Source organism: Amphibalanus amphitrite, unplaced genomic scaffold, assembly GCF_019059575.1.
Source record: "Amphibalanus amphitrite isolate SeventyFive unplaced genomic scaffold, NRLGWU_Aamphi_draft 000276F_arrow, whole genome shotgun sequence".
NCBI classification, from domain to species: Eukaryota; Metazoa; Arthropoda; class Thecostraca; order Balanomorpha; family Balanidae; genus Amphibalanus; species Amphibalanus amphitrite.
The window spans coordinates 188,712-212,569 of record NW_024881771.1 but is presented as its reverse complement, the minus strand read 5'-3'; the positions used below and the strand labels follow the sequence as shown (position 1 = coordinate 212,569).

Genomic DNA, 23,858 nt, shown 5'->3' with positions numbered 1-23,858 from the left:
AATGATTTTTAAGTGCCACCCTAGTGCAGGAGTAATTTGTCGGTGCACTCCGTACGGCAGCCCATATGTTGGTTCTTGGTGGCGGGACTTCAGTGATATGGGATGATGTGTGGTGACATGTGGTGACGTATGGTGGCGTGTGATGACGTGCAGTGGTGACTTGTGATGACGGTTGATGACGTACAAACACCTTTAGATGAGTAATAGTGGATTGTGTCTGTGCATCATGCCTGGATTTAGTGTGACGTAGCAGTGAATTCGTGGAGAGTTGATGATCTGTGGTCATTTGATTCACGATGAGCCGGCTATAAGAGAAACCAGTAAATTGTCCGGACGACAGTGATTTGTAAAGACTGTTGTGACCAATCGACACTAACCCAGAGACCGCACGAACGACCAGAAAAAAACTCGTCATTGATTTCTTCCGCTGGCATTTAGCCTACTTAGGTAGATGCATCGCAGGTAAAAATTAACTATTTCGCTTCCGGGGATGCTACGTCTCTCGCCAATATCCCAGTCCAAATAAGACCACTTTTTGGAAAGCTCATGCTAATGCCATATGGCCTGATGGAGCGGCATGCTTCCGTCTGACTGCCTAATAGGCTATTAGCGGGACAACGAATCCGTTACCTTGTACAAATGACCTGACAGGAATCCTCCAAATGGTAGGTACGGGAGTGGCCTTTGGGCGCCGCAAATCCACTCTGTTACCGAAGCAAGCTTCTTTTTCTCTAGCGTTCTGTGCGGGCGTTTTAAGTGTCTCAGAGAGAAAATCCTTGTTATATCAGGCTGGCAACAGTAGTTGCTTCCTTCTCAGCGGCAGACACGCCTTCCTGCTGCAGTGAACTCCACCATTTCCGGCTCACCGCAGCCCGGCGCTCTCACGGCGCCGCCATGACGTGCTCTAATGACTGAGTCATGTTTACCGAGATAGGATGAGTGTTGAACCGGCACGACAGCCACCGAGAGAGCAGCCGGCGCCAACCAGGGGACATCCGGTGCCGGCGCCGGCGCTCCCGAATGGTAGCGCCGACACGCGAGCGGCGGCCTCGCGCCGCGGCGCTTTTGGTCTCTGTACGGAGTCCATCACGCAATGACATCCCTCCAGTCTCAGCTCTGGGGCCATATACAAACCGGCTGCTTCTGTGGTCTCACAGAGTCCACTGAGGGCAGATGTATTTACTTCCGCTCTGTCTGTGTCAACAGTGATGAAACGATGCGGCGCCGCAAAACACAACACTCCCTCTTTTCCGTGTCTGTACATCTCGCCGCTGGGGGACAAAGTGCAAACCGACGATATGACCCGACCCGGCGTCCTCGCTGACCAACTACTCACAAACCATGGAGGGGATCCAAATGCGTAACTTTTTAGCTCGAAACCGCTTCTAACACCCTCTTGTTCAGATATCTGTCGGTAGACCGACATCACTCGTGCTGTCTACGTCAAGAGTTTGTATTCCCCTGTTCCGACCTGAGTCCAGTACCAGACGGGCCACCGGCCTCCTCCCAAATACGGCACTCGGCGCGGCCTTCTGATGTGCCGCTCCGATCGCGGCTCATTGGCGCGTATGATGGACCGATCGGTCGGCGTAGCGACAGGTGGTCCTGGGCTGACCGGTCAGCGATGGTCGGCGGTCGGTCATCGGGCAGTGGCCCGAGCTGAGAGCCCTCCCTCCCGCCTCCCCGCCCCGGGAGGGATCAGCGCGTCTGGGTCCGTCACGGGATAGATCGTTCACCCGGAGTACGATCGGTGGCCTGCTCAATGCGCCTTCCGGTTCCTGATTCTTCGGAACTGGCCGGGATCAGCGATCACGGATCACACGCGCGAATAGCGGGGCCTTCGGGTCAGTGCTCGGTCTTCCGAGCAATGATCTGATCATAATTCGCTTCTCCGCGGAAGGAACTACACTCGTGTGTACCCCGGAGACCGATCAACATCACCAAACCCGCTCAGCGCTCCCTGAAGGCGAGCACCAGCTGTGGATCTCACAAAGCCCACCTGGCAGCGATTGCAGAGGACGCTAGCTTCAGAAAGACGATTACGGTGACGCACAGGCAGAATAGCACATCTGTGGAACCAAAGAGGCGGTGTATAACCGTGTTTGTTCCACAGTCCACACCGCCGCGGCTGAGCCCCTGCGAGTCGATGTGTCAGAGAGCTGCTCACCAGAGACCGACGTCCCACCCCATTGCCGCCTCGCGTGAGCGTCCGACGGGGATTCGGCGGGGTCTCGAGCCCGGCCGGTGAGCTTCGAGCTGAGATTAGCGGCGCCGTACGGTCTAAGCTGAGAGTTCTTAGTTCTCGTATCACGATATGGTATGTGCACCAGTCTTACAGACGCTGGTCAAAGCTTCTGAATTCCAGTAGGCCATTTTTTTAGCCTGACCTTACCCGGCTTTAGAGTCTGCAGCCCGGCCTACGTTTATATCCAGCAGCAATTCTGACTGATTCTCTGGACATTTTGATACACTCCAGAGCTGTATTCAAGTCTGGTATGCCTTGTTACAATCTGGCTGACTTTGTGTATATCCTGGACGACCTTTGTGACCTTCGGGCTCCTTCTGACCAGGCTCGCGGCACTGTTTTACAGAACGTATGACGGGTCCAGCCCCCTTGCGTCCCACGCATCTGCACTGGATTTTTAAACCGACCACGCTGGCTAACGAAGTTCGCGTGACGGCCTTCCAACCTGGGTGGCCGGTCAAAATCAGCCTTACTTATTATAACCTTCATCAAGTCGGACCCGCCTCAGTGACGTCAGAGCCTTGCCTGTCTGTTGTCATGGCAACCGCACCGACGACACAATCGACGCGACGTGACGGACTAAACGTTCAAGCGCGCGTCGCCTCACCCGTGCCGTCTCAGATCGGTCACCGGACCCGGAACGGCGCACACCCGTGCGACCCCCGCGGCTCTGTGGCTGGATTTGGGCGGCTGATATCCCCGGAACGGGCACGGCTCGGCACGGGGAGTCGGAGGGTGGGCCCGCCGCGCCCGGCGGGTCAGAGGGAGTGCCGCCGGCCGGCCGCCTGCGGGAGTCGAGGGCGGGGAGAGTCACAGTGGCCGGAGACGGTCCGATACTGGGTCAGAGTCACTAAAGGTGCCGGTCTTTGTGATCTTCCGGATGTCTGATGTCACACTTCGCTGTGGTCTGTACCCTATGGTGAGCACAGGATGGTCACATCAGCAGGGGCCGGACAAACAAAACGATAGTCGCTCAGCCACAACTCAGCAGAGCTCCGACATCAAAGTCCACCGTTAACTCTGAGCAGGACATCCGTTTTCCGGTGGTATTGGGGTAAGAGAGGGGCTATCGTGTATCGTGGTGGTATTGGGGTATCGGACGGGGCAGGTGATCGCCGTACTCGTGACGGCCCGTCTAGCCGTGACCGCGGGCTGACGGCTGGGGCTCGCCGCGGCCGTGTATTTGGCGCTCGTGTCGCCGGCCGACCGCCCAGCTGCCCCGTATCTGATCTCAGGCCGGGCTCGCTGATCGCTGTGGCACTTTGACTGACAGCTGTATAAACACCGGCAGACACTGCGGCTCCGAGTGCCGCGGCGAGGTGCCCGCTCGAGGCGCCACGGGTCACACCAGACACGGGACAGTTCGTGATAGCCTGCACAGCGCAATCAGGGACATATACAGACCGGGGTGCTTGGCGAGTTTCCGCGATCTGGGAACCGCTACTCCTGCAAACGCTGTCAGTTGCCACCCAGGATTGTGACAGTGACAGGTCGTCTGCTAGCTGCGAAAACGATCCCAGCCGATAACTCGGAAACGATCCTGTCTGCCGATTACGTTGTCAGATGGACAACTGGATCACCATTTATATGCTTAGTTAGTGTGTTCAGTATTCATATTTTATGTCGTAGTTTCAAGGTTTGTCGGAGCTCTTTGGTCTGGTATTGGTTTCGACGGCTGTTGAGAGGAGTTATGAATGTTTTTTATCTCTGCCACGTCTGTGTCATTTCAAAAACAGCGTTTCTCCGGTTATCTCAGTTTCATGTTACTTCAACTATTCGCTGCATTTCGCGGAGCACGTCCGTTTCGAGGGCGTCCTCTCAGCAGGGCATCCGTCTCCCAGGAGGCCAAACATTTCCCGCCGCCACTGTTCGGGGGTCGGGAGTGGCCCCGGTCCGTCGGCCGCCGCTCCCACCCGTGTACGGTTTCACTGTGCCACCTCCAGCGTCACCCCATATATCTCGGCGGCGTCCGGCCCGACGGCGCCCCGGCGGCGCCCTGCGAGACACCAGTCTCCTGTGGTGAGCGTCTCCGCTTCTCTCCTGCCCCCTTCATGCCTCTGGAGGGCCCACCAAGGTCCATCGCCCCCTCAACCCGTCCATATCCCAGCTCCCCTTTGCTGGGTCGGCCGTTACCCCCGTCGACGTCAGCGACACCAAAAGAAGCCGATCACGGGCCGGCTCCCCGTTTGAAGTCGCTTTTCGTAGGCGGTGATTAGGCGTGATTGTCTCGCCGCCAATTTAACGGTTCGCTTGCTGTCTATTGCGTGGTGGGATGCCGAGTCGGGCCTGACTCGGGACAACGGAGAGTGAATGGCCCGTGTGGGTGCAAGGCCGGTGGAGTGGGGGAGTAACTCAGCCCAGCTCCTGTGGCGCCGTCAAAAACGGCACGCGCCAGTCATGGAAGATAAGAGAAACTAAATAGCCACCTGGAGATATCTAATTGGGCTGTGGTGGCGACTGTCTTTTGCGTGCGGTGAATGCGAGACCGGGCGCACCCGACAGTGGACTTTTCTCTTTACTTTACACAGCGGCGCTAACAAACACGGTCGCCTAGAAAGCGCCTCAGCCGCGACACGAGCATCTCAGTTTTCTGCGTGTGGCGTCTCCAAGGCTGATAATTCCCGTCATTTGTTTAATTGTGATCCCCGTCTTCTAGCTTTTCAATTAATGACACTATCAGTCGCCGTCGGTATCGGATGCCCGTTTGTTTCGTCATCGGGAGAGATGTTTTTTGCCAAATGATATCTAACTAGGTAGTTGCATCACACCGGAATCCAGAAACTCGGTTTGGTCGATAACTGTGGGGTGGCGTTGTCGATTTGACAGAGTTGACTGGGACGAGTGCTGCCCCTGCTGCAGCCCGTCACACAAATGACAGCCGTGTGGCAGACGGGAGTGACAGCCGGTCACCAGTTCTGGGGCGGCGCTGGACAAACACGAGCCGTCACCGGCCGCCGCGGCTCACCCCACGATCCGATAACGGTCGAGGAGCGGCGCGCCTTAGCCGTCCGTCCAAATGAAAACAGATCGGGCGCTCCCACCGCGACCCGCGCCGGCCGCTCCTGAATATCAATAATACCGTCTGACCTCTGCTCGCCGACACCGCATCCTCCAGACCTCGAGCCACACCGCTCCCCGCAGCCCCGGCCGGCAGCCACAGAGCCCAGAGGCACCACCGCGCTCACAGTGAGCTCCATCCTCGCTATCCCCACCTCTGCCGCTAACACGCCTGTAATCTTCACCTGTCTCCTGTGACGAGAAAAACAAACACAACGATGTGACCTTACACCATTCTCAGACATCCCAGCGTCCTCTCGGACCGTCGCCTCCCGCGCCGCCACCCATGTGGTCGTCTGTCCGTGCGACACCCGACCCCAGGCCGCGTCACTTCTCGGCGCAAAAACCGCTCATCGCCCTCCGCCCACCGCCCACCACTCGACGGCGGTGCGGATTCCAGGCGTGCCAGGTAGGAATGGCCATGTCCAGCGGCGCCGGGCTGCAGGAAACTGGAGCGGCCGCCGCCCGGCCCGCCGCCAACCCTCAGCGCTGAGCGCTCAGCGGCCGCCGCTGATCGCTCGGCGCTGGGCGGCTCGGCGCTGGGTGCTCAGCGCTCGGCGCTCGGCGCTCTGCTCGGATCTGGGCGAGTCGGCAGAGTAGCTTCTGGGCGGTCTCGATCCGTTCTGGACGCGCCGGGGCTCGGCAGAAAATGTCAGCCGCGTGGCGGCCAGGTCGGCGGCCCGGCCGACGGTCGGCTCTCCCGCTGTGAGGTCAGGCAGCGGCCGGCCGTGGCACGCCGCAGGCCAGAGGCGCTCAGTCTGAGACACTGCAGATCCGCCGGCCGCCCGCAGTCGGCCGCGGGCGGGCCGCGGGTGGTGCCCAAACTATTTTGGAAACCACCGGCGGCGTCACGGCTCGGCCGTCACGCTATGACGCTCTCATGCGGCGCTCTTCTGGCGCGCTGCAGTCCGTGCAAAGCCGACAACAAGGGAAATCTGGAATTTCTGCTCAGAGCGCCCAGCAACACGGGGTGCGCGCGATCCCGTGCTGGGTGTAAGCTGTCCGTACGGCGCGGCACGGCACTGCTCGGCGCAGTGCGGTGGGGAAAGCACATGAGACTTACGGCAGTGACCGTCCGGCTCCCGCACGGTGGTCCCGGCCCGCCGTGGCCGCACGGTAATGCGATCGCATCTGTCGGCCCCGAATTGGCCTGTATTGCCGATAGTTGGACGATCAAGTCACGGAACGCCGCCCTTTCTGGGCCGTTTGGGTTCGGAGCCTGGTAAGTTGGCCCACAAAAACACCAAACGGCTCAGCCCGGGGGCGGCGGATGAGGCTGGGACGGGTAGCTACATAGACCCCGATCGCCGCTGCTCGCGGGTGCCTCCACCGGGGCACACAGGGGCGGCCAGATGGCATATGGCAGCACGTAAATATTTACGGCGCCGAGCGGGTACACAGTGGGGTTTGTGTGTTTTCTCTGCGACGTGCGACCGGTGCGGGTCATTAGCCGCGGGGCTGTCGCTGAGCCGAGCGCTCCACGGGGAGCTCACACACGGGGCTTGTGCGTCACAATCGACGCTGTGTCGAACAGCACCACATAGTTGTAGCTCTAGATGGCACCAGCAGCAGCCTCAACACTAGCACAAGCACTAACAGCAGCAGGAGCAGTGCCAAGATAAACATCACCAACAGTCAGCACTAAAATGGGTAGCGTCCCCGCTCTTCTGTTTGCCGGGCGCGTTGGCTCGGGACGGTGTGGGACCGGCCCCAGTTTCTCCACCACTTCTGCCTCTATACCGTCACCTTTCGTATCCAACCCAGACCGTCACGAGCCGGGCTCAGTCGGTGACGCCGCTGGATCTGAAGACCGGGTCAAACACGCCGGCTGGTGCCCGAGATCCGGCGAGGTCGGCCAGTTGGCTCAGCGACACAACGGAGCTGACCGTGACATGACGGGGCCGACGGGCTGAGCCGAGAACACGACACAGCTCAGTGACAGTCGTGCGCCCGCTCAACACGCGTTTCACCGCTCGGCGTCTGTGATGTTTTGGGTTAGCGCCGTAATTGTCTGACAGTTGCTGCACGAGGTGTTCTGTAGGCACTGTGCTGTCGCTGTAAGCGTTCTTTGTAGCTGCTTCTCTCTGTGTTCGTTGTATGTTGGCCCACCGAGGCGCGGCGCCGCGGCGGTGCTGGTATGTTGGTTTAACGCCAGTCGGAGGGTCGGCGTTCTCTTTGAACCGGTCTCCGTGGAGGGATGCTCGGTGCCTCTCCTCCGCCGCCGCCCTGCGCCCTACGCCGCCTCAGTAGGCCCAATTACCGGCCCTGAGGTGGAGCACATTCGGAGGGGCGGATCGGCCAGAGAACATACCGCAGATGGAAAAAGTGAAGGGAGGGAGCTGAGAGTTAAGGAAGATGCCGGAATGGAGGGTTTTAGGTGGTTACGTCAGTGTGGACTAAAAAGCGTTGTAAACTAGATATGGTATCGGACATCCGTACAAGTGTCAATTGTTGAATCAGCTTATTTGACACGATCGAGATTTGCAAATAGTGTGATTTATGTGTCAATCACGCAAACAGTGTTCGTTTTTTAGCAAACAGAACTGCTGACCTAAATAGAGCTACTTTCCTCCGGCACACAGTTTGTTGCGGAAGTGGGGATAGCTCCGTCCGATCGTGTGGCCGTGCACGAGTGCCGATTCAGCGCGTCCGAACTCGGCCGGGGCTCGGCTTGTATGTGTATAACGGTACCCCATGCGACGCTGTTCCGCCGGATATTAATGCGACGTGTGACTCAAAGGTTTGTCCGAGGCAGACATTGCTCTCCGGCTTAGGAGCAGACTCTAAACCAGGAATGTTGACAAGTGTGAACAATGACGCTTACGTCTCCTTTTGACCATAATCGGACCAGTTTGGGCATTTATCTTTTTATTTCAATACCAAATGAGCGCGCCGTAGTATCTAAGCTGGGATTTCTCACACTTTGACAGCTCCCACGGTCTGTCTCACACTTTGAGATCTGTTCAGAGATGCCTTACGTAGTTATCGCTAAATAATACGAAATCGCGATTGCTCGCACTATAGCTCAAGCAAATTTGCTGAGTAACCCCAGTGAGATTGATTGCACGAATGTGTTGCGTTACTGCGTTCAATGATCTCTGAATTGAGACAGAACGATTGGAAGGAGCCTTCACCTCCCGCGCCGTCCTGTCTCTCGCAGAACGCGAGAACGTGCCTCAGATTGCGTGAGGTGCGCGGTGCGTGAGCGCGTATCGGTGGCAGGCCGTGCGCCGTATTGGCCAAGGCCCGGGGCGTCTCACACCTGCCACGGGCACACGCGCGTGATGTGAGCGCGTGTCGGGCTGCGCCGATTCGCCTCATTAGGAGGAGGCCGCGTGTCGGCCGAGGCGTCTGACGTGGCCGAATCGCACGTGTCTCCCACGCACTACGTGCCGCGCCGCCCTGTCAGTTATGTAATTTGTCCCGCGTGGGATGGCCACTTATCAAACACAATCCCGACTACATAAGGCGTGCATGTGGTTCAGGGTGTTTTCCTGCGCCATTTTGCCAGAAAAGGATCCTTCCCAAGTGTGCTGCTCTCGTGTCGCTTTGGTCGTTCGGTCTCAGCGGCATGTCCTGCTACCGCGCGATTCACCGCGTTTATTCCCACTGCCCAAACCCATCCCTCACTCGCACCGACCGTCCCGATAGAGTCGTCGGCGCGAGGCCACGCCCAGACACCGTTTGATGCGCCGCCATCGCCCGGACTGCGGTTAGAGAATTCCCAGCTCGGTTAGAGCGTGCACTGGGGTCACGAAGATGGCCCCAATCCGTCGCGACGCGCCTCGAGCGACGTTGTAGTGGGTGGCGCCACTCTCAGGGGGCGCAAAAAGTGACCCTGGCAGCGGGTAACGAGAGGGTTAGGCATGGATCTTTGATCGAAAGGGTAGTTAGTTGCCTTGATCTGGACGAGGACCTACCGGCGATTTCTGAATAGCCTTCACTTGTCCGTCCGGTGTGGCCTTGAAATGTAATGGTCTGTCTGGTGCTAATTTGACGAGAATGCCTGGAAACTCGATTTCACGGTGGCTGATGGCTTCTGTGGCAGTTTGGCGGTGATTTTACATATCACCTTCGCCGTCGGTTTCAGGCTTCAGTTGCTGTTGTGCCGCGCCTTGGCGGTGGCGGTGGATCGACCTCGACTCACGGCGGGCGGCCAGCTGTGACCCCCTCATCTGTGACCCCCCCCCTCCACAGCTCGGTGGAGCCAGCCGCCACCACGGGCCGACCCTTCCGGCGCGCTGGGCGAGGATTGCTGACCGGTTGATTCACCTCATACCGTCCGCGGCTAGATTAATCCGCCCCACGTGACCACAAGAGGCCTGGTCAATGGGTGACGATGGGTTACCGGTGGGAACGTTCTCACCGCGGCGCCCACCCCCACCCCTCCACCCCCTGTGCGTCTCCCTGCTCCCACACAGACAGACAGACAGACACGGCGCCCCCACGGCCGCCTCTGATCCACTGCGAGTCGTATTGACAGAGATAACACACTGCGGGCCGACGCGCTGCCGGGGGAGGGGAGCTGGGTGTCTTCACAGAGTCCAAAGAGAGTGGGAGCGAGAGGGGTGAAGTGAACATATGGCAAAGCTGGGGTAATTGGCCAGGAGAGTGGGCGATTCTGTCTATTCAATTACAGTGCCGGGTTGTGCTTCTGTTGGTAACAAGCGCTCACCGTCGTGGTCAAGATGCGCATAATGATAATAATACAAGCAAAAATGGAATGCTGCCGTTTATTTTTACCGCAACCGTATGGAAATTTCTGAAAAGTCAAGCATAGCTACAAGTCGTTTGCCCAGCATTACAGTTACAGAGAAAGTCATTTGTTGGTTTATCGTTACTTTTTCATAGAAGTCAGTACTTATGCATGACTGTATTACACAATCTTACTGTGTAGTGTCCCAAAGATGGAAATTTGTTTCTTGTAGCAGCAATCTTGTACACTGCGACACTTTTATCTACCAACATGCGACATTGTACAGCTACCGATCTGCATAGCTGTGGTCAGTTTACAACTAATGACATCTCCCGTAATCATTCACTTAGGAGCTCAACGCCAGCGGATTTCCTATGCATTGCATCATTCATTGCCAATTCAGACAAACTCTAAGCCGGTAGGGAAGCGTCGTTGTAGAACACCCGTGTGGGCTCCGCGGATATATGTCGTCATGATTTGGCATTGAACTTTTTTTAGAGATGTCAATCAATGTGGACCGCGCATTAAATCATTGATATGGAAAGGAAAGAAACGTCCCAGTTCAAGATCGTCTATGCGGAAAGCTTTCCAAATAAGCGCGTACCTACCTTGCCGCCCATGATATGTCCATGCATTTTTATGACCCACTGAATTGATGTCTTCCTGTTTGAATGTAAAATGCAAGACTCCTATTGAGTGCAAGGCCGTTTCATGTCATCTGTTGCGTGTCATGAACAGGTTGTTTTGCAAATAAAATGCTTACAAGAGTGACCCAGTTCTTGTATTTCTAGGTACTCTGCATGGTGTATCACACTGATATAGATTTTACAGACATTCATTAGATCAATTGATGCCATTTTTGTTCAATTGTTGCGCCATTGTTAGTCGATATTATGTCTACCTAATCACCCAGCATCCAGCCATCGATCCAGCTCTGTCAAAGTACCCCCCCCCCCCCCACCAGCCGAGGGTATCACCCAGAACAATAGCCGCTCCCTGACAGCCGGCCACTGCTAACTAGGGGTCACCGATGATCACCGGTTGGCCGGTTAGTCACCGAGTAATGAGTTTCCGGTCTGTCTGGGATTGTGAAGTCGTCAGGTCACCTGTCGGAAACCGGTAACCCGGTCAGGGCGGACTGATCCCGCCTAAAGTGACCTCAACAGGACACAGTGACCCATTCGGAGGTGTTCTGACCCGGCGGAGGGGCACGGAAAGTATAAATCGAGTTTGACTGGCGCGCGGTTCTTGCTGTCTTCGCCACAGCAAGCCGCGCTCACTGATAATTGTTTCCCGTAGTTTATGTGGTGCTTCTATGGCTTTTCAGCACCGACGGGCTGCTTCATTTGTGGTTTCCTGGATTGGGATGGCAACGTGGTGTGCAAGTGGGAAGCTGTGAGAGCAATGCATCAATGAGGAAGAAAACTGGCGTGCGTCTTTAGCCATGACCCATGTGTAAGTTGTCAGCATATTGATTTGCAAATGGCTATTGTCACGGCTGATTCATTGCCATCGAACTCGAAAGGCGGCATTTGATTCAGCCTTTACACTAAGTTTCTGTGATCTCATGCAACTCTATCCTGGAGCACAACTATTCTCTGGCATTACTGACATCTCCGTGGCTCTGCTCGTGCCTCTTCTGTCTCCTGTCATGTGTCTCTGTCCATTTGTGACTCCCCCACCTCCCTCCGTCCTCTGTTTGTGTGATCAGTGTCGGGTGACCGCCGCCCCACTCCCGTCGCCCGTCGGTAGCGGCGCTGCCCCAGTGAGCAGCTCTCTGGCAGGTGCTGCTTGTCGCTCCTCAGAGCTCTCACCCGGCTCGCCGGCTTGTGTGTGTTTGTGCGTATGTCCTGCTTGTCGAGAGCCGCCTCTCGCCGCCTGTTCCGGCGTTTCTCACACAGTTTCTCACACACTCTTCTCGTGACGCGGTTGTTTGGAGATCCTCTGTCGGCGACGTCGGCGGTATACGCTTCATCCTAACATCCTGTCGACCTTCAGAGCGGCCGCTTCCGCAAGTCACACTCTGCGTTTTCCACTTAGCGCCCCAGCCGTGGGACCTCCCACGCCAGTGGACATACAACGCGTTTCTCGTTTTTGTTGGGCTAACCCGATTTTGCGTGGATCCGCCCCTGTGTCCGATGTTTTGATGTGACGCGGTATCGCGTTTGGTGGATAATGGTAATACGGTCATGGTCAATCTATCAATGGCGGTCGGCTCCGTCACTTATAGGCATCAGCGCTCATCCCAAGGCCCCGCCCCGCCCACAAATAGCCCGCGCCTCACAATTACGCCCCGTTTCCAATAATCGTATTAACCTTGCCCATTATTGGAGGAACGCCCGCGCGGCCTCGATCGCCCGCGCTCCCGAGTCCGTCAACACACAGCTGGGCCGACCCTGGACGGGTCTGCGCGGCCCCGGCGACCCTGCGTGGCCTGGTGATCCGGCGTGACCCGCCGTGACCCACCGTGACCCCGGGCGTCCGCCTGTTGTTTGCGTGCCGGGTCACGTCGGAAGCGACTACCGCCCACGCTGCCGGCTGCCGTCGGGTCCGACTGGCCGGGCTGACAGACCACCGCGTGGTCCACCGAGCGGCCCGCCGTGTGGTCCGACCTGCGGCCAGTCGCCGCCCGCCGGCACATTAGTTACCGGTAATCAGTGGCACCCATTACGTGGCACTGTTTGCACTTGTCTGTGAGAACGGCTTCCAGTGAGCCGTCCGCGCCCGATGACAATTTATCGCCTGTCGGAGCCGGCCACCGCGCCGCCGCCGCCTGTCGATGCTAATGAGTTTAGCCGAGAATTACGGCTGGCGTACAGCAGACGGCCTAGGTGGCTTTGCGGTGACGAGTAGCGGCGACAGCGGCAGCGGCAGCTGTGACGGAGGCGGTGGTGGTGCCGCTGTGCGTGGTTTAGCTCGACTCGGCTGAGTAGCAGCTCCGCGCTGCCGAAGATAGCGCAGTAGGTTAATGTGCGCGCCGCGGGCCCACCACCGTCGCCGCTGCTGCCGCCGGCTGTTTCACCGTTGATCCGTGACGGGATGACCGTCTCACTCAGACTTCCCTGCATCAGCCTCAGCCGTGCGTGCGCGTGTCGCCGCCGGGCGCGGCACTGCACGCCGCGGTTTCCCCGACTCGTCGCCGGCATCTGCGGCGCATTTGCGGCATTTGTGGCGCTGTCGGGGAAAGCGACGCGGTCGCGGCAGCCGGAGGTATGCAGGATTGCACACTGGGTGGACGGACATCCAGCCTGCCACCGGGGAATGTGCATCGCGACGCATCAGCCGCCGTTTGCAGTGTTTACCGGGACAGCTTTGCATTGGGCGTCGTGTTTTTGTCTCTTGAGTCGCCTGACGTTTCACGGGGGATTTACGGAGCCATTTGTCACATCTGCCGCTGTAATAACGCACGGGAATGGGCACTCTGGGGTGCACCGTTCGGTTGACCGCGAGACAATTTCAAATCGTTACCGTCGACCCATTTTCGAATTTGTCCCGTGTTTTTCTCTCTCCGTTTCCGCGGCGGCGCACAACCGTCTCCGTTGTGCGCCACTGGCTCGGCGGTCGGCGGTCCGGCCGATTTGGGGGAGATTTAAACGTGCCGCCGGAACCTCCCGGGCCCTGTGTACTGGCCGCCGGCCGCAGGAAGTCACGGAGCTCGTTATTACGTCACGCCCCCATGGACAGGGCGGCGGCGGTACTAACGGCCATCACTCGCCGTCCAGTGTCCACCCCGCGCAGGTGTTCTGGTGATACCGTGCTGTGACTGACTGCAGTCGCCGGTGCTAGTGTCTCATAGGCGTCGCAGTCACCTGTCTTCGGCGGTCACTGGGCACATACAGGTGTTCGCTGTGCCGTTTTCAGGGCGCTCTCAGCCCGGCCATGGCAGCGATCTGGACCAGGCTCGCCTTACACAATACCTGTGGGAGGAAACGGTATGTTTTCCACAGAGAGATCGCATTGTTTTCATGGAAATCCGCGTCCGGGAGAGATGACGCCCGCCCCGTTTTTCGCCGCCACTTGAGACGCAATTGTGAGCCGGATACCCACGGGAGGTCCAATCTGGCTCAGAGGTGGTGTCAACAGGGGAGACGCGGTGGGGGTGGCAGAGAAAGATACAGTGGGGAGCGGCAGTGAGGGTGGCAGTGGGACCAGATACAGCTGAGGGAGTGACAGAAGGAAGCAGTTCGGAAAGCAGTGGTCGTGGTTGTAAGAGCTATAGCTGCTTCGGTTTTCGCAGCAGTGGAGAGATAGTGGTCAGAATGGAAAACGGCCTCAGGTGCGTTAGTGTAACTGGCAATAGAAATGGATTATAGGGAGGGTTTGTTAGTGGGAGAGGAAGAAGCATGGCAAATGTGAATTCATTACCAATTGTGCTGTAACTGGATCGTACGGCTCGTAGCTACTGAGCAATCCTCGTCCCTGTTCCTCTTTCAGTCTGGTCCATCTGAGCTGCCCCAGCCCACGCTCCCTCCCGGCCCCCACCCCCGCCGTCCCTGCGTGACACACGCGCGGCGGGGCGGGGCCATCAATAAGTGTCTGCGGGACGCGGTGCGCGTGCACAGGCGACCAGTCGGACGGACTCGGCGCCGGCCGCAGTGGGTGGTCGGAAGCGGAACAAGACGGGCGCGCAGCTAGTTTGTATTCCGCCAGCGACTGAACGAGACCTCGGCGCCGCGAACGGCACCGTGTTTCTCAACGGCGGACAGCGTGACTGGAGCTAAACGGGATGGAAAATGACAACCCCCGCTGTCCCCGCGCGCCGTGCCGACACTTTTCGACGCTGTTTAGCGGGTGAATGGCGCGGCTGTAATCTCTAGATGAAATCACAACCTTGGAGATAGTCCATGCGGTGATTTTAGATCAAAGCAACGTTAGTTTCTGAGATCTCGTTTGGATATGTGTGCTTGACAGTGTTTGATATTCCGTTTTTCTGTCTTTTTCAGACGAGTTGGCTCGGATGGCCAGGTGTATTGCGCCAGCCATGCGGCTCATCATACCGAAGACGAGTTCAAGGTAAGCCCAAACTTCAGCTGATCACCACAGTTCAGTTGTGACGTTTCCATTAACCCTCTCTGCTGTGGGGTATCCGTGCATCGCCAGCTGTTTTGTGTCTACGTCAGGGGTTAATGGGCTGAGAAATCAATCACATTCCACTCACTGCACCTGGACTGATCCGGCTGCACTGGCTTTCTATCATAATTCGTCTGCCTTAGTCACCACATTGATTGATTGTCCGCCAAGGTCACCAAACAGACACGCTCTGATCTGACCACCGGAAAAAACGACTAATCGCTCCACACAGCTCGTGATTAGGAATGTCCGATACGGACACGTGTTTTGTCGGGCATCCTGCTGTTGATATCGACCCTCTAACTATGCAGTCTGTAGGTCCTTTTTGCCGTCTGTTATTGCTGTGGCTGTGTATCGGAATCGGAGATGTTAGTCGCCCGGATGCGATCACCGGCACGTGGCCGGGCTTATCACAACGCGCGCCGGCCCGTGGGGGCTATACGTGGCCGCAGCAGTACGAGTATGTCCACTGTCCAGTGCCAAGCATATACACTGTAAAAAATGCTAACAAACCAGTTAGTTAATTCTTCAAGCAAAATCTAGTATTAAAACACACGTTGTTGCCAAAAACGGGTCAGGTAACACATATGTTTGCAACCTAACACCACATCCATTTCATCGAAGCAGAAAAGCTAACATCATTGTAAACCGACAAATATTATCCGTGCAAACCATGCCGTGTTATTTGACAAACATGTTTGTTTATGCTTCCTTTGCCTTTTTTTCTGGGTAACGTGTTAACTAACAAATCAAACGCATGTTGTTACTCACAATCTTAGTTTTCTTACTACTCTTTTTGTTGTAGCATTACAAAGACCTTAGTTAATTGAAAAAAATCGCCATTTTGTGCGCCCCTCTGCAGCGCCCGCCATTGTTCAGTCTGTGCCAAGTCAGAGAAGGGAGAGGACGCGTGCGGTGTGAAGGAGCTGAGCTGTGGCGCATAAGTGTTGCGTGTGCAGTATAAGGAGCTGCTGTGGTGATGCAGAAGTGGTGATACTGTGGTGATACATAACCCGAATAAGAATAATAAGAAGTCAAACAGTGAAATGATATGGATTGTTGGACATGGCTTTCATCCTTACTGGTATGGTGAGTGATTATGGGAAAGATCAGTGGAGATATTGCTGGCGTTTTAGTGTGGTTTATGTATGTCACTCATTTTCTTTTTAAATGAAGCTCCAACCAGGCTTTAGAGGGTCTCAGGTTGGAGACACTGTTCATTTGTTGACTGTCAATTGACGTCTATAAGTACATATGACGGACTGAACAATGAGCATGTTGCACACTAAAACCGCATTAAGCTTTGAACAAGAAATTAAATGTACCTATAATTTTTGGTTGGGCACTCAACCAGTGAACGCGGTGAGGTGCTGTTTTATGCAATTCCTGTCACTGCAGCCATGTTGTCAAATAATTTTTTTGTAGACACATGAGCCACCATTGTTCGGTCAGGGAATTTTTGCCCTTTTGTTGCAATTTAGTTTGCCCATATCGACAGAAATGAAGCATTCTCAATGTTTTCGTAATAGGTATTTGGAGCCTGTATGGTGTCATAGCTAGTGCGGATTCCTGCAGGCTATATATAGTTGCAGGTGTGAATCAGTGCAGATTTGTCACCATGACCGGTGCAGATTACCGACTGATTTATGACGTTGGTTGGCATGATGAGGTTGGTTGCGTTGCTTTATACGTTGGTTTGAATAAACATCTTTGTATTTAAATACTCGTCTGTATGATACTTTTTTAAAATAAAAATTTCGACGCGTGTCGCAACACGGTGTGTGAAAACGCACAACATGTATATATATACTGTAAAACATATTTGCACGTTTCGAGTCATCCTGGCAAATCTCACTAACCAAATGCGTGTAAACTTGGTATTTACCACACTGCATCCCGAAGTTAACACGCATTTGGCTATATGATATTTGCCTGGATAACATGTGCACATGTGCAAATCTCGGCAGAAGCTTGTGAATCTTACTCACATTTTGCGTGTAAGCGTGTTTTCTTCTGTGTGTGTTATGTAACACCGAAGTTAGTTATCCTGCAACTAGGCGATGCCTAGTTGCAGGATAACTAACTTCGGTGTTACATAACACGCACAAAAGGAAACACGCTTACACGCAAAATGCTAGTAAGCTTCACACGCTTTTGCCTAGTGAGATTTGCCAGGATAACTAACTTTTTAGTTACTTTACACGCATAATATTAGCCCTCGCCCGTAAACGGCGATCTGCCACCTTCGCCCATGCAGGGGGGGGGGTTGGTGCGACCCCCCCCCCTTGGCGTTTGAAAACGGAGCGTCGTAGAGCTTAGCGGAAAAGACCAACGGATTGCTCTCGCCGAGATCTCGCGATTGGTGGTATATTTTTTGGTCCTAGGTCAACATTTGACCTACTTTTGACCGGTCAAAGGTCAAATTTTTCGAAAAAATAGACTTTTTCAACTTTCCGCGGCGATTGCGGCATAACGGTGGGAGATATCGACTTGCGACCTTCACTATCGTGTTCCTTGATCAATTCTCTATCGTTTGGTATGTATTTCGTTTCCCTAGCTCTAAAAATGGCGCGTTGGGAGCGCCGGAAGTCGGCAAGGTCACAGTCGGCGGCAGAAATTCGAAAAATCAAAATTTAAATTTTTGAAATCTGATTGTATTTTTGGATTTGGGAGGTCCATTTGCTCCCTATAGAAGCTAATATTGCTGCATATTCCCATCGAGGTGACAAGAATTAGCAAAATAGTGGTTCGGGCGCTTTTCAAAAATAGTACCGGACGCTGTTCCTCTTGTGACGTCATAGCTCCGTGACCTGACCTGACCCGGTCAAGTTTCTTATACCATATGATAGCCAATACTTGCCCCAACATGCATGGGAAGTTTCATCACGATCCATCAACCGATGTCCGTACCACCGGCAGGAAACCTGGGGCGTTGGCACTCAGTTTGTGAAAATCCGGCCGGAGGCTGTTCCCTTTGTGACGTCATAACTCCGTGACCTGACATGACCCGGTCAAATTTTTTTTATCAAAAGATGCGCAAGGTTTGCCCCATAAGGTACCCAAAATTTGGCGGCGCTGCGCGCCGCCGTTTTTGCACTATTTCCGAAAAACCTCAGGGGGGGTTGCACCAACCCCCCCCCCTACATGGGCGAGGGTTAGTACATTGACAGGTAGATATTAGTTAAGTAACACGGTCACACGCAAAAGGCGTGTAGGTCAACACCACGTCGAAAACTAATGTCTTAGTTTCATAACACGTTTTTTCTTAAAAGCGTGTTTTATAAAACACGTTTGGCCAGTAGATGCGTGTAAACTTTACACGCTTTAGGTTAGTGAGATTTGCCATGATAACACGGAAGTTAGTTAACATTTTTTACAGTGCCGGCACCGGGAACAACCACCACTGGAAGTAGTCCGTATAGAAGGATGGCGGTTACAGGGAACCCCCCAATTGACATCGTGATGCGACGGGACTCGTGACGAGGCTGGTCGTTGTCGTGACTCGTCGTTGTGCTGCTGGGGACATTTTGTGGGCATTGAGTTTGATTGACTGACTGAAAATAATGGATAGTTTTGTTGTATCATCCATGATATCTCTTGAAAGGTTTGTAATCATGGTAGTCATACATTGAACTGTTTCTTATGGTTTCTTCAAAAAGCATCATTGATGTAATTAAAATTCATAGCCACACCCATGCATGCCACATGTCTAGGATGACCAACATGTCTACACAGTCTAGTGGTGACGTATTTCGGTTGAGAGATAACCGCAAGCATGTCACACATGTCTGTTCTGAGACATACCGCTGTCAGTGACACACTGGTGACACATTAGTGACACATTAGTGACACATGTCGAGTGGGTGGGATCGCCCGACGATACGGGATCTAGGGGAGATAGACAGCGTGCATGTCCGGTCCATAATGTATCATCTGAGATGGAAAAGTAGATGCTTTTGTTCTGTAATGCCACTGTCGGCCAGCGTACTGGCTACTGCGGTCGTCGCGATATGCCAGTGGCTGTCTGGCGAGAACCCCTTTTCTTGCACGCTGGGACGAGATGCACTGAGATGTCATGGGACACTTGCTGTTGCATTCCTGTTGCATTTGCATTTGCAAGGGCATCCCTTGCAAGGGCATTTGCATCCCTTGAAAAGGTTATATTAACCCTCGCCCCGTTGGGGGGGGGGGCCATTTTGGCCCCCCCTGTGGTTTTTCCTGAATAGCAAGAAAACGGCGGCGCGCAGCGCCGCCAAATTTTCAGTACCTTCCTGGGCATCAATTTGACACCTTCACACCAAATTTCAAGTCTTAGGTCACCTTAGGTCAGGAGTTATTGAGGTCAAACTGAGGTCATGTTCGAGCAAAAATGAGCAAAAAACATGCAATCTTGAAACGCTCACCAAATCTACAGTTATCAAGCAATTTCAAAGTTCTTTATATGGTCTAGTAGACAAAAGGCGGCGCTACAAAACTGCTATCTCGGATTTTCAAAATTTTTGGTTTTTGACCCAAAAAAAATCAAAAAATTGTTTTTTTTAGAAAAACTTTGAAAAAATCCCAAATTTTTCCGAATTTCGAAAAAAACCGGAATATATGTGATAGCCCCAGCGCTCTTCTATATACATACCAAATTTCAGATCGATATCTCGTTTTTTGGCCAAGTTATAGCGAAAAAACTGTTCAAAAATGATGACGTCAAATTTTTGAACTCAATTTTTAGCAATTCTAGACCTCGTACGGCAAAACAAAGACCACCATTGAACTCCCCGTGACGAGCTGCATCGATTCGATACCCATTTTATGCAAAAATATTAACTTTGAAATTTGACCTAATTTGACCTGACCTTGACCTGACCTTGACCTGACCTTGACCAAAACGTGATCTAAGCTGGCCCCAAAGGCTGCCTGACCCATATAATCGCATTTGTCATGTAAAATGGACCATAAAACATGCATCACACGACACTTTCATATTGTGACCCCCCCGTGACCTGACCTCTGTGACCTGACCTGGTATCAGTGACCTCAAATAGCAAAATATGTGTTTGAAGAACATTTCCCCATCGATGATTTTCAATGAAATGCATTTTACTCGATTTTACAACGCATTACTTGAAGTGCCTGTAAACGGTGAAAATTGGTCCTTTGACCTGACCTGTGACGTCATCGGTTTGACCTAGGTCAATAAAATTGGGTCACAAGGTAGTTCCCCGTTGGGGCTATCCAACGCCGTTTACCGCTTGTCGCTATGTTGCGTGGTTCTCGAGATCTTAGGGGGGGCCAAAATGGCCCCCCCCCCAACCGGGCGCGTTGCTCGGCAGAGCCCAACGGGGCGCGGGTTAAACGAAACGTCGGGTAATTTTTGTTGTAATATCTTGCATATTTTATAGAATAATTGTCTCATTACAACTTGCTGTTGCATCTCATCATATACCTACCTATCACTTGGCCAATGACCATCCGCGGTCGTTTTATTGAACTTCATATCCCTTGACAACATAAGTACCTCGTTGCTAAACAGACCATTGTCTTGGTACAAAAATAATGGGTTTGAAAACCTTAATGAGATTTCTGTTGATTGTCCTTTCCATTGTTAGCTTGATGAGCGTGACGCCATTCGAAGTATTCCTTCTTGTTTCTACCCTTGATCCCTTTGTTTTGAATGCAACTTTGTTAAATTAAACATTTTTAAGTGACATTGCATCGAACCCAAGAACTTCCTCAATGCCTCTATGACAGAAAATTTTGTAATGCCTCCTTCACGCGACGTGTATTATTGCCCACGAAAGATTTTGATGACAATGACGACGTTTCTAACGATCTCAGAGGGTAGCGATTGTCGGAACTATAGGCCAGCTTAGTCGAGTGTTTCTCTTTGATTTATCCATTATTATATTGATTCATGTTATTAATCGAGTTTTAATTATGAATCCCGCTAATGACTGTACTAATTGTATAAATATCTAATGATGCAGAAAATGCATACTTATGATTGTAATGTAGATTGATCCAAATGTCGGTGAATGTCACTGCGAATGAAATCAAACTGCAAGCTATGAATAAAGAGCCCATAGTTCTTTTATTGCAGGGCATATTAATATGCTGCAAGCATATCGATCAATGACAAAGCTAGTACAATGTTCACTGGGGTATACATTCGAGAGGTCATTATGCCGCATCTGTGGAAGTTCCTAGTTACTGGCAAAGAGAGTAAGTTGTTGCGGCGCTGCAGGGCGTAAAACACGGGGACGTTCCCTGATGTACCGGCGGACGCTGAGAGGGGAGACCCGGTGGTGGGTTGGCCTCCCGGAGGGACGGACGCCGAAGGGGAGAGAGGGGACCCTGTGGTCCACAGAGGGACGGGCACTGAGGGGGGAGACCCTGTGGCCTCCCACACGTGTGTATCTATCCCGCGGACGGTGACGTGGCCGCCGTCCAGATGATATCAGCACCGGCGTGGGACAGCCAGACAGCCTCCTCTGCGGGCGGTGACTCACCGCTGCTCGACAGACGTGAGAACCGAGACAGAACTCACCCAATGGACCTGATCTGGGGGAATTAGACCGGCGGATGACATGGTAGTTAAGCTAAAAATGTATTGCATTACATTAAAAACACTTCCTTTCAGTAGTCTTAGTATAATCAATCGTGGAATGATTTCTGAGTCATTTTCAGCTCTAAGCAACTGTTTATTGTTTGGACTTAGCCATTTATTGTCGTTCCCACGCGCATTTTACGGTCGGGTGGGGTGCAGCTTTGCTTGATCCTATTACCTGGAGATGAACTGATGGCAATCAGTCGAGGAAATGTTCCGTTTGTTGTTTGTTCAGCTGAGCACCCATTGCATGTTGCTCGATGACAGCGTGCCGCAATTTGTTATGCGGTCTGCTTTGAGATGATGAGACGATTCCATGAAATGTGTATGTTGTCTTGGTGCTCTGATGTCATCTTGCGCGCAACACTAAGCATTGGCTGAGCAGTATTACACCTGGCTCTCCCAGATTACTGCGTTGCTCCATTTTTAGGATGAAGTACACCACTTATCGTTGGGATTAGAGGCAAATGTTTTCAATGCATGCTCATTCGTTTGGAGGCCCGCCTAAACTGGGTAGGGGAAGGTGGGGTAAGACGGCCCAGCGGGGCAAGACGGACCACCAGCCCTCCCGTCTGAACCGCTGCTGGTATCTACTGCTTTATGCACTCACTATGTTTGTTTTCCTTCATAACAATGGCCACCTTGAGCTCATGCTGCTAGGATGCATAGCTTTTGAGTTATTGAGAAAAATGTTGTTTTTCGTCAAACCGATCTAATATAAGATGTCTACGGGTGATTCAATTACGGCGCCTTTCTTGCATGATAAGTTTCTATTTTGCACTTAACTGTGAAGAACAAAGTTATAAACTTAGTTATAGTCACACTTTAGGAAAGGCAAGGTATTGCAATGTTGGGCTATTTGACATATACGTCATGATAATGACAGAATTTAGATTTGGGGCAAGACGGACCACTGTGGTCCATCTTACCCTGTGGTGGTCCATTGTACCCTGCATATGGAAAGTTCTTTTCCAAAACATTGACACAAGTTTAAGTAAGCTAATTTTTCAAGAAGTAGTCTTTGTTGCATGTGAGCCATGCATGCAAGTGCTCAGTTAGCATGCATTTATGCCAAACGACAATCAACACACATATTCCCAGCTTTTAGCTGCACTTCCATCACACATGAGTAAAGAATAAAGGCTCATTTTGTTATTTTACCATTCTGGTTACTTTTTCTTACAAAAGTACAGAGCAGAAGTGTAACACACATGAACGGATAGCAGGCACTGCTGGGTGGTCCGTCTTACCCCACGTTTTTTCTTGTCTGAGTTTTTGACATGTCCCTCTTTAAGAGCATCCACCACCTAGATGTCTTTAATTTGAAATTTAGTCTTTACACATATCAACAGAGGAAGGATTGAGCATTCCGAAGACTATAAATAATATGAATTACGAGAGCAGTGTTGCAAGATATGCGGCCTCAAACCTTAGCTGGTCCGTCTTACCCCACCTTCCCCTACTTGGGTTCTATTAGACAGTGGCTAGCTAGAAGGGATGGAGTGACCTCTGGACATGACAGCGTGGCGAGATCTCTACTGAACTATCTGCACCACGATATTGAATATTTGTATTTCTCTAAAGCTTTTTCGCCTTGGTCTATTCATTCATTTGGGTACGGAATAACATGTCTATTCGTCTTTGATGAACCGTTGGCATTTTGTCATTAATAGCAAGATTAGCAGACCGGAAGAATGGTGCACATGATTCATTCCATCCTAATCATGTTGCCACGGCAGTCTCTGTCAGTCATAAAGGTCATACGTTCACGTGACTACTTCATTCCCACGTGCCTGGCCGGTCAGCAGGTCACGTGGCGTCCACCAGTCCCACCAGCTGCAGCGGACATTGACCCATTCACCCTATCACCCACTCCCCACTTATCCCTCCTCCCCCATCTCATCATCCGTGCATGTGTCTGTGTCTCATAAATAACGAACTATAGAAACGCATCCATGACGACCTGCCGATTTACATCACCCCTGCTCGCACTGATTCCCTCCTTCCCCACCCACCATCACCTGGTCTGTCTATCCGTGAGTAACCCTCCCCCACCCACCATTGCCCGGTCCGTCTGTCTGTAGAGTAAACCCTCCCCCACCCACCATCACCTGGTCCGTCTGTCTGTAGAGTAAACCCTCCCCCACCCACCATTGCCCGGTCCGTCTATCTAAGGGTCTGTTCCAGTCGCA

At 53.0% G+C, this 23,858-nt stretch overlaps 1 protein-coding gene across 2 annotated transcripts in view; it reads left to right on the top strand.

The window, feature by feature from the left end:
* The window catches only part of LOC122387189 (rap1 GTPase-activating protein 1-like), a 100,078-nt gene that overhangs the window by 6,114 nt on the left and 70,106 nt on the right, over positions 1 to 23,858 (top strand). The window contains exon 2 of one of the 2 annotated variants that reach the window (XM_043377119.1): positions 14,942 to 15,011. In XM_043377119.1, coding sequence (XP_043233054.1) covers positions 14,942 to 15,011 — 70 coding nt within the window. Of the gene's footprint in view, positions 1 to 14,941; positions 15,012 to 15,950; positions 16,158 to 23,858 lie in introns of those variants that run through there. The other variant, XM_043377120.1, reaches the window with a different exon arrangement.